This window comes from Sinocyclocheilus anshuiensis, unplaced genomic scaffold (assembly GCF_001515605.1).
Source record: "Sinocyclocheilus anshuiensis isolate Anshui unplaced genomic scaffold, SAMN03320099.WGS_v1.1 scaffold1054, whole genome shotgun sequence".
NCBI classification, from domain to species: domain Eukaryota; kingdom Metazoa; phylum Chordata; class Actinopteri; order Cypriniformes; family Cyprinidae; genus Sinocyclocheilus; species Sinocyclocheilus anshuiensis.
In genome coordinates, this window is record NW_015536544.1 from 1,178,374 (window position 1) to 1,192,239 (window position 13,866).

Here is a 13,866-nt window from a genome sequence, read left to right on the forward strand (position 1 = left end):
TGATGTCAAACACTGATTGGACTGACCGCACTGCTTTTAAGTCGAACACACCTAATATGTACGCGTAATTGCATCGCTTTGACCGTAGATCCCACCTTCTCACACGCCATGATTGGTCCATTATGTACAATGCTTGCATGTTATTGGTCAAACTACTTTTCGATCATTACCTTCAGCAAGCATGAAAACAGGAAAACAAAGCCAAAACAAATCCTGGCCATGCGTATCCTGGGAAAATGGCACGTATGGTCACTGTAATTAAAGAGTATAGTTTCTTCTATTAAAAAATAATAATTTAGCCCAGCTTAATGTGCAGAAACTACTATAAGTAAGCCATTTAGACAAACTCTAGTGAACCGACTTCAGTAAAAATGCACCTCTTTCAAAACATTGTTCTGTCAGCTTCTGACCAGAGAGCAAAAGATGTTGAAATTATCCTTGAAAGCTCTCAATTGGATAATTATGATTCAGAGTACAGTTAGGAGTCACTTAAGCTGTGTTCACACTAGAGACAAATTCGAATTGGTTTTTAAATTAAATGTCACAGTTCACTATGAGGTAAAAATAAGAGTATTCAGACACAGTTATAGTTATCGCACATTTGATATGACATTACATGCACCACGTAATGAACAATGAAGAAAACGAAATGAAATACGAATTGGCTGTTCACACTGAGACATATTGCAGAAAATCTGATTTCAAACTGCATTTTCAAATTGTGAATGTGGTTTAGATTGTGTTTGTATTTATTTATTTGTTTGTTTGTTTATTTATTTTGCCACCCAGGCCACAAATAAAGAAAAAGAATGATTCAAATAAATTTTTACTCTGAATAAGGTTTACATTTGTGTACGTTATAGTTTACATTTTAGTACAAGGTTTCTATTTTTGTTTTGCCTCCAGAATTAGTGATTCAGACAATAAACGGTTGGCTTTTTTTAATTTATTTTTTTTATAAATGACTGTAAATCTCATTTCATATTCTTTCTTCAGAAATGAGCAAGTTTGTTAGATTTTGTGTTGTTTGTTTATTACCTAGTTTGTTTTTAGCTAATTAATGATCACAATTATACTTAAGATGAATTTGATGTATCTGATGGCTGTCCATTAACCAGCTCTGAGATTACTTTTCATTCAAGTATGCTTTTTGTCTTTTTGTTCACTGTCTTTCTTTGACTCATCCCTGCATGTCCTGCACGTTATTGCATGAACCCAAGGTTGAACAACAGTGGGTAAGTATCCCCTCTACCGTCTCATGTCTGTGTGAACAGAGAAAGAACACATTGTGTGCAATTAACTCTTAAAGGGATAGTTCACCTTAAAATTAAAATTCTGTCATCATTTACTCATGTCTTATTTGGGAACCGAATAACATTGACTTCCATTGTATGAACAAAAACTTGCTAAAATATTTTCAAAATTTCAAAAATTAGTGGAACCTCTTGTAAACACTTGTGTTATTTGAATTTGAAATTGGTTTAGAAACAACCTCAGATTTGATCACTGCCATATCTCTTTCTCTTCATATTAGTGCACATTTAGATGTATGAAAGCTTCTGAAATAGCAGTAAACTATTTGTTTTTGTTAAACTAATTATTTTCTGAATTGTGCTGTCTTAGTCAAAACAACTCTTTTCCAGTCCTTAAAAAAAAAAAAAAACACAGGCGCTAACTTTACGAAAAAAATATGCATTTTCTCCAACAGTGACACTTAAAGTATGTGGCCTTGTGCGGCGAGATAGTCACACGGCTGCGAGAAACCGCCACTTTTAATTCCTTCTTACTTCTTAGTATTGGGTTAAAAGGTATTTCTCAACACTCAAATGATTTTCCTTCACACAGGATTGAATTTAATGGCCAACAGTGTGTGTTTGTGAAAGACTTTATTTAAAAACAAAGAAAATATTATTTTACCCGAGTTTGCCTGCCGCTTTATTTCGAAATACAAGGTTACGCTTTATAAGCCGCCATCTCGCTGAAGTGACTCTGAAGTGGATGGCTACCAGATAAATGTTTTCAAAAGAAATTATTGTTCTTTTGGTTTTCACACACACGGCAAAGACCTCCCTATTTAATCGGCACTAATGCAAAAAAAAAGAGCCCTCGCCGTTTAGCCGTATAAAAAGCAAACATGGAAGTGTTAATTGAGGTAAAAAGTCCTCAAGATTCTCCTATAATGCCATTTATGAAAAAAACGGCCATTTTCCACGCAGGAAAAAAAAGGGTGAAAAGAAAATTAGGGCTGCTGACAGTGACCTTTTAGCACCCTCAATTTGTCACTGATCTGCACGCATTGTTGATTGAAATTTTTAATTTGGGTGTCCTTTAGATTCTCCATGAATGGCCATTGTTGGCGGAGATGAACTCCTGCTTGCAGCGCATGCAGGCGAAGGCATCTATTCAACGCGACCAAATGGATGCGCTCTCTCTCTCTCTCTCTCTCTCACCGCCGAGCCCTCGCTTTCTCCTTCCTCCTCTCCCTCTTGCCTTTTTTCCACAAAATAGGTGAATAAGACTTATCAGACATGAAATGGCGGATTAATTGAATGTAGTGTGAGCCTTTGGTCGCCGCAGCTGGACGGGTTCTTTAGAAAAACACAAGGCTGCCTTAATTGTGGCCCGCACAAAAAGTATCCTTCAAATTCCTTTGCCCTAAACGAGAGCAGGAATGCCATTCACAGGCATAATGGGCCTAATAGCTGCTTAACTCAGCCCTATTACACGAGGAGGATTTTTACCTCTGCCGAAATATGTCTTTGTGAGCGTGTTGTTCTTTTAGGATGCCTCGCGATCCGTGTGTTTCCCATCGCGCCTATTGTATTTGTTGATGTTTCTCCTCCTCTTCTTGTCCTACAGCAGCAGTACCACTCAAAAATCGATGTCCTGATCGATGAGGCCTTTAAGGAAATGATCTCCTCCTTGGTCTCAAAGGTACTCCCAACAGCCATTGTCTCGGCTTCTTTTGAGTCACCACATTTCACAACATTGAAAATTGGCTTTTGCCCATTCTTTTCAGCTGGCCTTCACTGCAAGCCAACTCGAAAATCATCAATGTTTCGGGAAACGTTATATCTGTTGTACCTGTTCAGCGAATGTTACTTTGTCCTAAATTGCTAATTGTTGCTTGTGCTAAAGGCGTATGTGCTTGTCACGCAAACATACTTCTTTGCTTTCACAGTTTGCAGCTGTTCTGGATGGGGTGTTGTCCAAACTCTCACGATATGACGAGGGAACATTCTTCTCCTCCATCCTGTCTTTCACAGTGAGTATTTTCACATTCATCCCACCCACACCCCTTTCCGGGATCTCATTTCGTACTGAACATTTAATAAGCCAAAGATATTCAGCAGGTATTTTTTTTTAAGGTAAAAGCAGCAGCCAAATATGTGGACGTCCCAGTAAGTGTCATTTTGGACAAATAAATGTGCATGATGCCGGCATGCCCTGTGTGGATATTTTTGCATGCTGCTTTGCATTTGTGTGTGTGTGTGTGTGTGTGTGTGTGTGTGTGTGTTTGTGCATGTTTTAATATTTACTTAGGGAAACAGATTCTCTATTCAGCTTTGCCAAGCGTTTCCATCTTGCTTTGTTTTTAATATTTAAAAAGGCTTAATTTGTATTATTTCATCATTACTTAACACGATTATATATTTTTTTATCATTTGCGATTCATGGCCAAATGAAAGCAGGATTGGAGCGTCTATCAGAGCTGGCTGAGCAAGACTAATTAGCAACCCGATTGGCTTAAAATCAGTCTCACGATCTGCCACAGTGTTGACAATGGGCCGTCACAAGCAGAAAAAGATGCTAATGAATCACCAGGAACCAGCACTGTTCAGAGCGCAGACAGTGAGCAAGCAGAAAGAAACTAACACGGGGTGAGGGAAAGACTGAGTAATCACATGACCTCCTGAACCGAGACCACAGTATTACAGAAGGGCTTTCTGAATAAAAACATGAACAACAACTCATTCCAGTTAGTTCTGTGACTAATATCAGACTAGATTTTGTGTTCATACATACACTGTTAAAAAAATTGAGGTAAGATTTTTAAAAGCAATCTGTCATGTTCACAAAGGGTGCATATATATATATATATATATATATAGTCACGTGATCCTGTATATGCTGATTTGCTGCTCAAGAAACATTTCTTATCAATATTGCAAACAGTTGTGCTGCTTAATATTTTTGTGGAAACTGCTAATTTCTTTTCTGAATTATTTGGTCAATAGTTTACAAAACAGCATTTATTTGAAATAGAGTTTTTTTGCAACTATATACACGTCTTTATTGCCACTTTTGTTCAATTTAATGCATCCTTGCAGAATGAAAGTAGTAATATCTTTCCAAAAATATTATTGACACCAAATTATAGTAGATAATGATATACAGTGGCTCTAAAAATATATTTGAACACTTAAGTCACATTTAAAAATGTATAAATGTCATTTCGTTAGATGATAAAACAAAAATTTAAAAATACATATATATGAAGCCTTTTCTCAAAACTAGCTCTTTTTGACACTTTTAACAAGAACTAGACCCGGATTAAATTTACAGACATTTTTCAGTGCTGATTTTGGGGGGAATTTGTGGAATGAAATTTAAACATTATAAAATGTTCAACAGGGCTGAGAGAACTACACTTTTTTGGCAGATGAAAGCATTATCAAATTAGCCAAAATATTTAATATACAAACACACAAGGGCCGGGAATATTTGGAGTTCCACAGAATTGGAACACCCGTTTTTAATGTTTTTTCTGTGGCATTTTGTGAATGCAGAGTTCATGTGGGCCTAAGCTTAATCAAAGAGTGATTTTAGTGGATGTATGAAGTCAGTTGCTCTTAAAGTGGTCATGAACTGAGGAATCAAAATTCCCTTGGCCTTTTGACATATAAGAGGTCATTGTACTATACAAACATCCTGTAAGTTTCAGAACTCAAAACTTCCTCATTAGTCTAAAGGTAGTGTAAATAACGAGAGAGACAAACGCAGGTCTACACAGAAACCAAACGATAAAGATCCTCCAAAAACAACAAGCTGCTGTTCAGTGCCAAGTTGTGGAAAAACGTCGTCCTTCTGATCTCAACATTAGGAAAGAGTAGAAGATCAACACCTGCTTCTACATCACTGCCTGTTTAGCCCCGCCCATCGATTCGCACATGTAGTGTAAATAACTAGAGAGACAAACGCAGGTCTACGCAGAAACCAAACGATAAAGATCCTCCAAAACCAACAAGCTGCTGTTCAGTGCCAAGTTGTGGAAAAACGTCGTCCTTCTGATCTCAATAATTTTATTTTTAATGAAGATCCAGACTGCATCAGTAAGAACTTGGTCCTTTGTTCACTTAATTTTACCGCAGATTTGTTTACAAACAAGGCACAATTAGACACAGGATTTTCAGAGAGATTGAAACTAAAAGACGATGCTGTGCCGAATATATTGGATCTGACAGTAATGTCGCACCACACAAGTGTGAGTAACTTTTTATTACGTGCTCACTATTGCTTTTGATATGTACTGAGTATTTATGGGTTTTTAATTTAAATTACAGCAGCGTCCATCTGTGAAGGATGTAGGCTGTCAAACATACACAACAGTCACCCAATCATAGCATTGGGCGTTTACTTCCCAGTCTACAATCCGCCACGCTTATTCAAACAGAGCGTTCCGATGAGGGCGGTCAAAACAGGACAAAAAATAGCCTATTACTTCTAAATTATGATGTTTTTTGATGTAAAAATGTTGATAACCTTATAAGTGCAGAGTAAGCACAGGTGGAGTTCATCACATTAACCAACAACATTTGACCACCAAAAAATGTTCAAATAGTCTTTGACTTAATTTTGAAATGTTTATCAACTGTTTTATCTTTTAAAATTTTTCTTTAAAATTGTCAAACTTGTTTTGGTATTTTATCATGTGGAATAACATTCATACATACAGTATTGTGTTCAAATAGTCTTTGACTTAATTTTGAAATGTTTATCAACTGTTTTATCTTTAAAATTTTTCTTTAAAATTGTCAAACTTGTTTTGGTATTTTATCATGTGGAATAACATTCATACATACAGTATTTAAGCGTGTCAATCTTTTGTCTTGATTTTGAAACTTGACAAGTTTCTCTTTTGTTTTATCATATGCGACTTGAAAAATCTTTAAAAACATGACACTTTTTGAACTGTGTTTGTGCTATTTCTCTTGAAAGATGTTACACTTGATTTTATATTTTATCTAATGCGATAATATTCATTCATATTTATGTGTGAGTTAAGTGTCTAAATTCATTGTGTTGATTTTGAACAGTTTACCTGTCACTTTATCATTTGCATCTTAATTTGTTTTTTTTTACTTCAAAGTTTTATTTTAAGAGTGTGCTTGTGCTGTAATTTTGATATTTTATCTAATGCAATAACATTCATTCATATTTACATATGACTTAAGTGACTAAATACATTTTGTCTTTATAATTGGCAACTTAAAAAAAACTTTAAAAACTTAAAAATTCTATTTCAAATGTGTGCTTGTGCTATATTTCATTACAAATATTAGTTGTTTAAATGTTTTCTATAATGCAATAACATTTATACATATTTACATGTGACTTAAATGCCTGAATATGTTTTGATTTTGAACAGTTTACCTGTTTTCATATAATTTGCAACTTTAAAAAAAATTTAATTTAAATATTTCACTTCAAAAGTGTGCTTGTGCTATGTAACCAAAGCAGTGGCATTCATATATAAATAGAATTTCTAAATACTTTTTTACTTAATTTTTTAAGTAAATACCTGTTTCATTTGAAACTTAACAATATTTAACACACTTGTGTTATCCTTCTTTCAGATAAACGATACTCTGTGTTGACTTAAATGCCTGAATATGTTTTTATTTTGAACAGTTTACCTGTTTTCATATAATTTGCAACTTTAAAAAATAATTAATTTAAATATTTCACTTCAAAAGTGTGCTTGTGCTATGTAACCAAAGCAGTGGCATTCATATATAAATAGAATTTCTAAATACTTTTTTACTTAATTTTTTAAGTAAATACCTGTTTCATTTGAAACTTAACAATATTTAACACACTTGTGTTATCCTTCTTTCAGATAAACGATACTCTGTGTGATATTTTGTATTTACTGGTTTTCAGGCGTGACTAAAGTGTCCAAATACTTTTTGGGGCCACTGTACAAAGCACACCGACAAGATTAAGAACAGAAAAGTCAGTCAAACCCTACACATCCACACCCCATCGCTCCATCTGAGCTCTTGGCATTGGCTCCCCGAGGTGTGCAGCGAGCGAACACCCCATCTCCCCCTCAAATTATAACACAACGTCCACCTTGCGCTTTTGTGCAGAAGGAACGCTGCTCCAAGTAAGCCCTTTTCACAGCTCCCGCTGAAGCCGGAGAGGGAGGGAAAAACCTGGCTGTGGTCTGGTCTTTGGCACTGAACATTTCTGGGCTCTTGTCATGAAAGGTTAAGCTCCTCTGCCCCTTTGTGAAGGCTGCCATTCAAGCACCGGAGCTTTCTGGCGAGACACCCTCCTGATAGCGCTCTGTTAACACACTTGTTCACACATTCACACCCACGGCTTGAATCTGCGCTCGCATTAGCGCTACCACAACAAAGTATTTACTCAAAACTTGCACAAACGCACTTCACACGCTCTCTACTTTGGTACGACACACACACACACCTGCACCTGGACAGTGAATGAGGCAGTGGCAGGAAGCCAGGCTAGCAGCTCTGTGTAATTACTGCACATTCTGTTTCCCATCCACGCCATTTATCCACTCAGCTTAACCAGTCATTAACCTGGCCTTAATCACACCGTCCCACACCTCTCCATTTATTCATTCACACACGGCCCACACCCAACCGTCATGGCATTGTCTGGCCTGACGGATCGGGCCTGTCCCTCGGTCCCCCGGTTGGATTTTGTGTGAGAAGATCGTGTTTTTGAGTGCTTATCTGTCCGTTACAGGCTTTGTCGTCCTGTCAGAGAGATGGAAGGAAGGGTATTGGGTTAAAAAGACCCTGTCTTGTTTCCACCCAAGTGCCTTTTATGGGGTCGCAGGTGACTGTCATGATACATCAGCGATTATGTGCTTGGTTCCGCACAGGAAGTGGCAGGTTTCTGCCCTTCATGATAATATAATATATGTCTGTTAAGACCTCTAAAGCCCTCTTGCTCAACATGACATGAAGTCCTCTTGAGATCTCGGTCGTATTTGATCAACTGCTGTTTGTCTGGATATCAGCCGACTGTGTATGCGGTCAGGAGGTTATAATGTACAGTCCAGTGAGTGTTGAATGAAAGGTTTGAATGTGTTTCTATCCAGTATTGGGGAGTTGCTTACTATTAATTAGTGGCGTCACTAAATAACTTGTTTCAGTAGCATGACAGTTTGCCGCTTTTCCAGGAACAAGCTTGTTTTTACGTCAAGTTGCATGTGCAACTTTACAGCAGAGTGATGAGATAATCAGGTCCTTTTTTTTGGTAAGGTTTTTAAAGAAGGGGGCTTTTTCAAATGGGTACTTACCTATTAAAATGACTAGCTTGCCGATTGGGAAGCCACAATGGTACTGTCACATCATTGGACCTTCATTCTGTCATATGACCAACACACAAACTCACAGGAAGAGAGGCCTGGCAAGAACAGGAGGTTGATGTTTAGGTGTCTCTTTGCTCTCTAATAAAAAGGGGGTTTTCCAGCATTCAAGCCCTCAAGCTATATCAGCCCTTGAGTCATGGGTGGGAAACATGTCACAGCAATTACAGCACCATTAGGACATTTTCCCCCCTGTTTTAACAGCCCCAGTGTGAATAGAAATATTTTTCCACAGGTAAAAGGATTGTTTTTAATGAGGTATTAAGTGTCGCAGGTGCTTTTTGGTACTTACTTTTTTTGGTAAGTGTTTTTATTTATTTTTTTAAGCATTTTCTCTAACATCATTCAGCAGCCAGAGATGGTGGTGGTGGCTGTCATTGTGTTGGTATTTCTGTTTTAACTTGGTATTGGATTTGCTCACCTTAGCATGCAAAGAAAATACTTGAATTAAAGGTGTACTGTCATTTTTGTTTATTTCGCTGTCTGATACAACTGCCCAATTCAACTTCATACTAACATGAATGTCGTGAAAGCAGCATCATATAAAAGCAAAGAATTTCAGTTAACAATGTCACTGCAGAAATACCAGCTCTTATTTATTAATAATAATAATAGTCATCATAATTTTTTTTTATGTATCTCTTCTTCAATTCACAAAAGAATATACAATAAAGGCCCATTCACACCAAGAAGAATAACACTAATGATATCTATAGTAGTGTCAACATTATAAGCATATGCTGCAGTTTTTGGTATAATAAGAAATAAAGTATTAGAAAAACCCGGTCATGTGATCTCAGTGGCTGCCACCATGAGGGGACCCGCTCCTATGTAGAATAAAACAGCTTTTACTCGGCCACTGATCTGACTGATGTTTTGTCAAAAATATACATTTCTTTAGGTTCAAAATGTTTCACTTAGTCCACCTTTATGAAAATAACGTTTGAATGACTCAGTATAAATCATCAGCATGTTTTCTGGCCAAATTTGCTTTGCAACAAAAAAAACAAATGAAGACTCAGGATTAGGGCTGCACGATAAATCGCATGCGATATTTAATGCACATCTTGTCAGAAAGCCGGTTCTGTAATCAGCGGTAAATCTCCATCACCTGCGGGCTTTCACATTGAGCAGCATTAACTACACAGAGCCGTTGTTCACTGAGGAGCTGCGCAAAACCACATTCATATTCGCGCGATTTTTTGCGCAGCTCGTCAGTGAACAACGGCTCTGTGTAGTTAATGCTGCTCAATGTGAAGGCACGCAGGTGATGGAGATTTACCGCTGATTACAGAAACGGCTTTCTGACAAGATGTGCATTAAATATCGCATGCGATTTATCGTGCAGCCCTACTCAGGATGAATAAATCCATGCTAACTTTGAATCCATCACTCTCAACAGAAACCCGGTATGGATCTAGCAGATACCTACATCACCTTTGTACGACAGAATCAGGATATTCTGCGAGACCGTGTGAACGACGAGATGTACACTGAAAAAATCTTTGACGTAAGTTCCTGGCAGTCAAAGAACACACTATAAATGAGATTCAGTTTCGCCCCACTGCTTTCAGACACTAGCTACAGAAATGTTTCATAATGAGTATAAAGATCAATGCAAAGCCAGCAAAATTACTTCAAGCAAGTGTTATTCATGCCAATGTATGTGAATGAACATTCCTACATCGCATTCTATTCCTTTTTTTAATCGGTCTCGGTTCTTTTCCAACTGCATTCCCACCACATTTTCTCAGCTGTGGGTATTGTAAAGCCAAGGCCAATGGAGGTGAGAAGGGGTGGGTAAAGTTTTTGTAAGAAGAGGCAATGAGGCCTCACCAAGAGCACTCATCAGTCTACTGTGACCACTTCCAGTGCCTGAGCACTCACCCGGGGCTCCTGTTGACCTGTTTACTCACAAACAACGTTGAGAGAGAGCTAGAAGGTGCAAATGCATACATCTGGCTCCTTAATTTTGTTTAGAACACACTGCTTCCAATCCGCTTTCCGAGACAGCAGATCTATAGAACGGCACAAACACACGAGAGGATGTACACACAACCCTCCCGCCCCTAAAAATCCTGAGCAGATTGCCTTCGAAAAAAATGTTCTATTCCGAGCCAGATTGGAGAGAAGCAGTGTTTGATGTCTTCTCTTGATGTATTACACCTTTGCCGAGGCCGCCGATGGCGACAGGCAGGCGGGATAGAGGTGCCCTGCACACCAGCAGCCCCTAATGTGTGTCACACGCACACAGTCATGCGCCGAGAGAAGGGCCGCCTTGTGTCACCGCAGAAACTTCCTCATCAAGGAAGCCTGTGTGTGCGGTGCATCTCAAGTCTTTAGAATCTGTCTGTTTCAAAACATTTAATCTCTGGACAGCTAAAGGTTTGGATGTGAATATATTTGAGTGTTTCTTCTTAAGGACGAGCTGCTGTACCATTCAGTGTTGTTGCGAAGGCACTCAAGGAAAGAAGAAAATCAGTCTCCGCATGCCCTTGCAGGCTGCAGTCTGTTTGTCCAGGGCGTTAAATCACTGTGATTAGCGGAGCGATGAGGTTTGCACGGCGAGGGGCCGTGGCCCTCAGCCTGGTCACAGGTGCGGAGACTGCCCTCCCCTGCCTCCCTAATGAACCAGACAAGTGGACACTTAAGCGTGTGATTACCAACAGAGATTCGTCTGATATGAAGAAATGCGTTGCCATTCTTTCACCTCCAACAATTAGAGCACAGTCATCTGTTTCCCAACCAGCCTAAGTGCTTCAATCAAGTGGCGTCTTATCTTTCCGTTTTGCCCGCTTCTTGTTAACAGCAGGAGCGGACTTTGCTGATTATTTGTGTGCTGTTTGGATTCATTTACGCTCCAGTCACAAATTTGGCAGTGTTAAAGTAAAGCCTGACTATAAATTACATGGTAAGCTCAATGAAAACGGGTCTAAGTGATGTATTTCGCCAGTAAACATGATGCTGTGGTCTTATACGATGCGGTCTTGCTTGTGCGTGTGCATGAAATCAAATCTCAGTCTTTTTACGTTTTTTGATGACGTGAGATAATGATTTCCGAAATGAAATTACCAGACTGAACGCAAACACAAGCTGGTGTCAGAGGTTCTCGCGCAAAACCGATTCACTGTCTGAACGCTGCTGATTAAAGAACCGGCTTCTTTTATAGAAAAGACCGGTAATTATATAAGGTGTCCTCGTGTGAAGTAATATGTGATCTAAAGGTGTTTGGAGTGCAAGGTGACCCCTTTATATGCAGATTCAAGTGTTAGCCCTGTAATTAGTAGGTTCGGTATCTTTAATTTTGTTATTATGCGCAAACGCGACCTCAGATGATACTTGGGGCACGAGAAGATACTTGTTGTAAGTTCAGTAATGACAAATTAAGCAATGAATATTTAATACGCTGAATAGGTAATCAACGGTTTCTTGCAGGTTCTTTGCTAAAAAATGTTTTTATGTGAAGCTTGAGGTGTAAAAAAAATATTTTTGAGGACCGCAAAATTCAGAGCACGGATGTGAAATTTTCAAGGCACAATCGAAGAAGAAAAACACACATAAAGCGAACTTTTGACATGAACCAAAAGCAGCTTTTTCTTTCACGCCCCGTGTGGGTCACATCTTTTTATTTGCTTAAAGTACTGAGGGTTTTTTGCATCACATTTATATCCCCTTCAAGGTTGATCTCTCTCTTTCTCACATGCACAGCAATGGTACAACTCTTTGATGAAGGCGGTGTGTGCCTGGCTGACGGACAGACTCGACCAGCAGCTGCATGTTTACCAACTCAAAACTCTCATCAAGATTGTCAAGGTAAAAAAAAAGAATACAGCGTGAAGAAGTTTTTGTTCGAAACTCTGTTGATGCTAATTGACCATGACAAGAGTGTCAAGTTCAGCTTGGCTGCACAACGAATTCCATTACCATGAGAATGAGAGATTAATCGGTACACAAGTGCCGTTTCAGGCAAATCCTGATGTACGAGAAGTCAAAAAGTAAAATCTGTGTCCTTAAACTATTTCATTGTTCTCCATGCTTGTTTTTGCTCTTTATTTTTGTCATGCAGAAGTCGTACCGTGACTTCAGGCTGCAGGGTGTGTTGGACAGCACACTGAACAACAAGAGCTACGAGACGGTTTACAACCGGCTCACTATCGAGGAAGCCACGGCAGCTGTGTCGGCCTCGGACGGTCTGCAGGGTATTACCATGAGGGACAGCGATGAAGAGGAGGGTTAACGTCCCACCTACTGGACAGTCATAAACTTGATACGAAGAGGTCGGATTCCAGCTCTCCTGATTGGAGCTCACGCTTCATGCTCCCCAAACAGTGCTGCACTGCCCTCTTGTCTAAGCCAATGTCACCATGCTTGTATAAAACATATTCATTGGCCACTTACAGACAGCTAAAGTGTCTCTGTCGTTCTGTATTTGATGTGCAGTGATAACGGTGGCTCAACACAAGGCAAGCTCGAATAGCGGGACGCACTTGTAGGCACAAATTTACCCACAAAGAACCAGGCGATGATTTGTAAGTTTACCGCAGTGAAAACTAGAGCGTGAGGGAAGTAGCGTCTGCTTATATGCTGTTTTTTTTTTCTTGCATCAGCTTCAGATCCTCAGGCCAAAGCTCCAAATATGGTGGATGAAATGCTAGTTGTTCACTGTAGTAAAGTCGTGACACTGTTCCACTCAATAGCTATGAATTCACATTCCGATTCTTCTGTAGAAATAACCGTTGAGTGTGTAATGTATAGTATGCTGTCAATGTCCAACTATGTTTCAGATGAAAGAAAATGTCACTGGATTTTAACAAGAGCTGTATATTTCTATTGTCTTTGTGCACCTGAGATTGCCCAGGTGTCTTAAGTGTTACAATTAAAGTGTTTTTAATGTCACTTCTCTGGTCTTTTTCATGTTTTGCATGAAATTATATGACACACATGAAGGCTGAGTAGCCTATAAATGAAACATTTAATAATGTTTAATGCTTTTTAAGACATTTAAAAAAAAAAAAGATTTGTATAATTTTAATATTTACATTTTTTATACGTTTAAAAATATATTCTAGATTAGTCTGTAATTAATAACATTTTAGGTAAGTGGAAACAAAAACTTTAAATTAAATTTTAGTTTATTCAGCAAACAATAAGCAACACTATTAAAACATTTATTAATGCTTGAATGTGATCTCCTTACATATTCCACATTTTTATTTTATTTAGATATCGTTTCAGCC

At 38.4% G+C, this 13,866-nt stretch overlaps 1 protein-coding gene across 4 annotated transcripts in view; it reads left to right on the forward strand.

Annotated features, from left to right (window-relative positions):
* cadps2 (Ca++-dependent secretion activator 2) overlaps positions 1-13,525 on the forward strand; it is a 189,061-nt gene extending 175,536 nt beyond the window's left edge. For 3 of the 4 annotated variants that reach the window (XM_016499462.1, XM_016499466.1, XM_016499473.1), the window contains 7 exons: positions 1,221-1,235; positions 2,860-2,934; positions 3,182-3,265; positions 3,369-3,401; positions 10,032-10,139; positions 12,338-12,442; positions 12,696-13,525. In XM_016499462.1, the coding sequence (XP_016354948.1) occupies positions 1,221-1,235; positions 2,860-2,934; positions 3,182-3,265; positions 3,369-3,401; positions 10,032-10,139; positions 12,338-12,442; positions 12,696-12,866 (591 nt within the window). In that variant the 3' untranslated portion in view covers positions 12,867-13,525. The remainder of the gene's footprint in view (positions 1-1,220; positions 1,236-2,859; positions 2,935-3,181; positions 3,266-3,368; positions 3,402-10,031; positions 10,140-12,337; positions 12,443-12,695) is intronic. The other variant, XM_016499480.1, reaches the window with a different exon arrangement.
* The last annotated feature ends 341 nt before the right edge of the window (positions 13,526-13,866 follow it).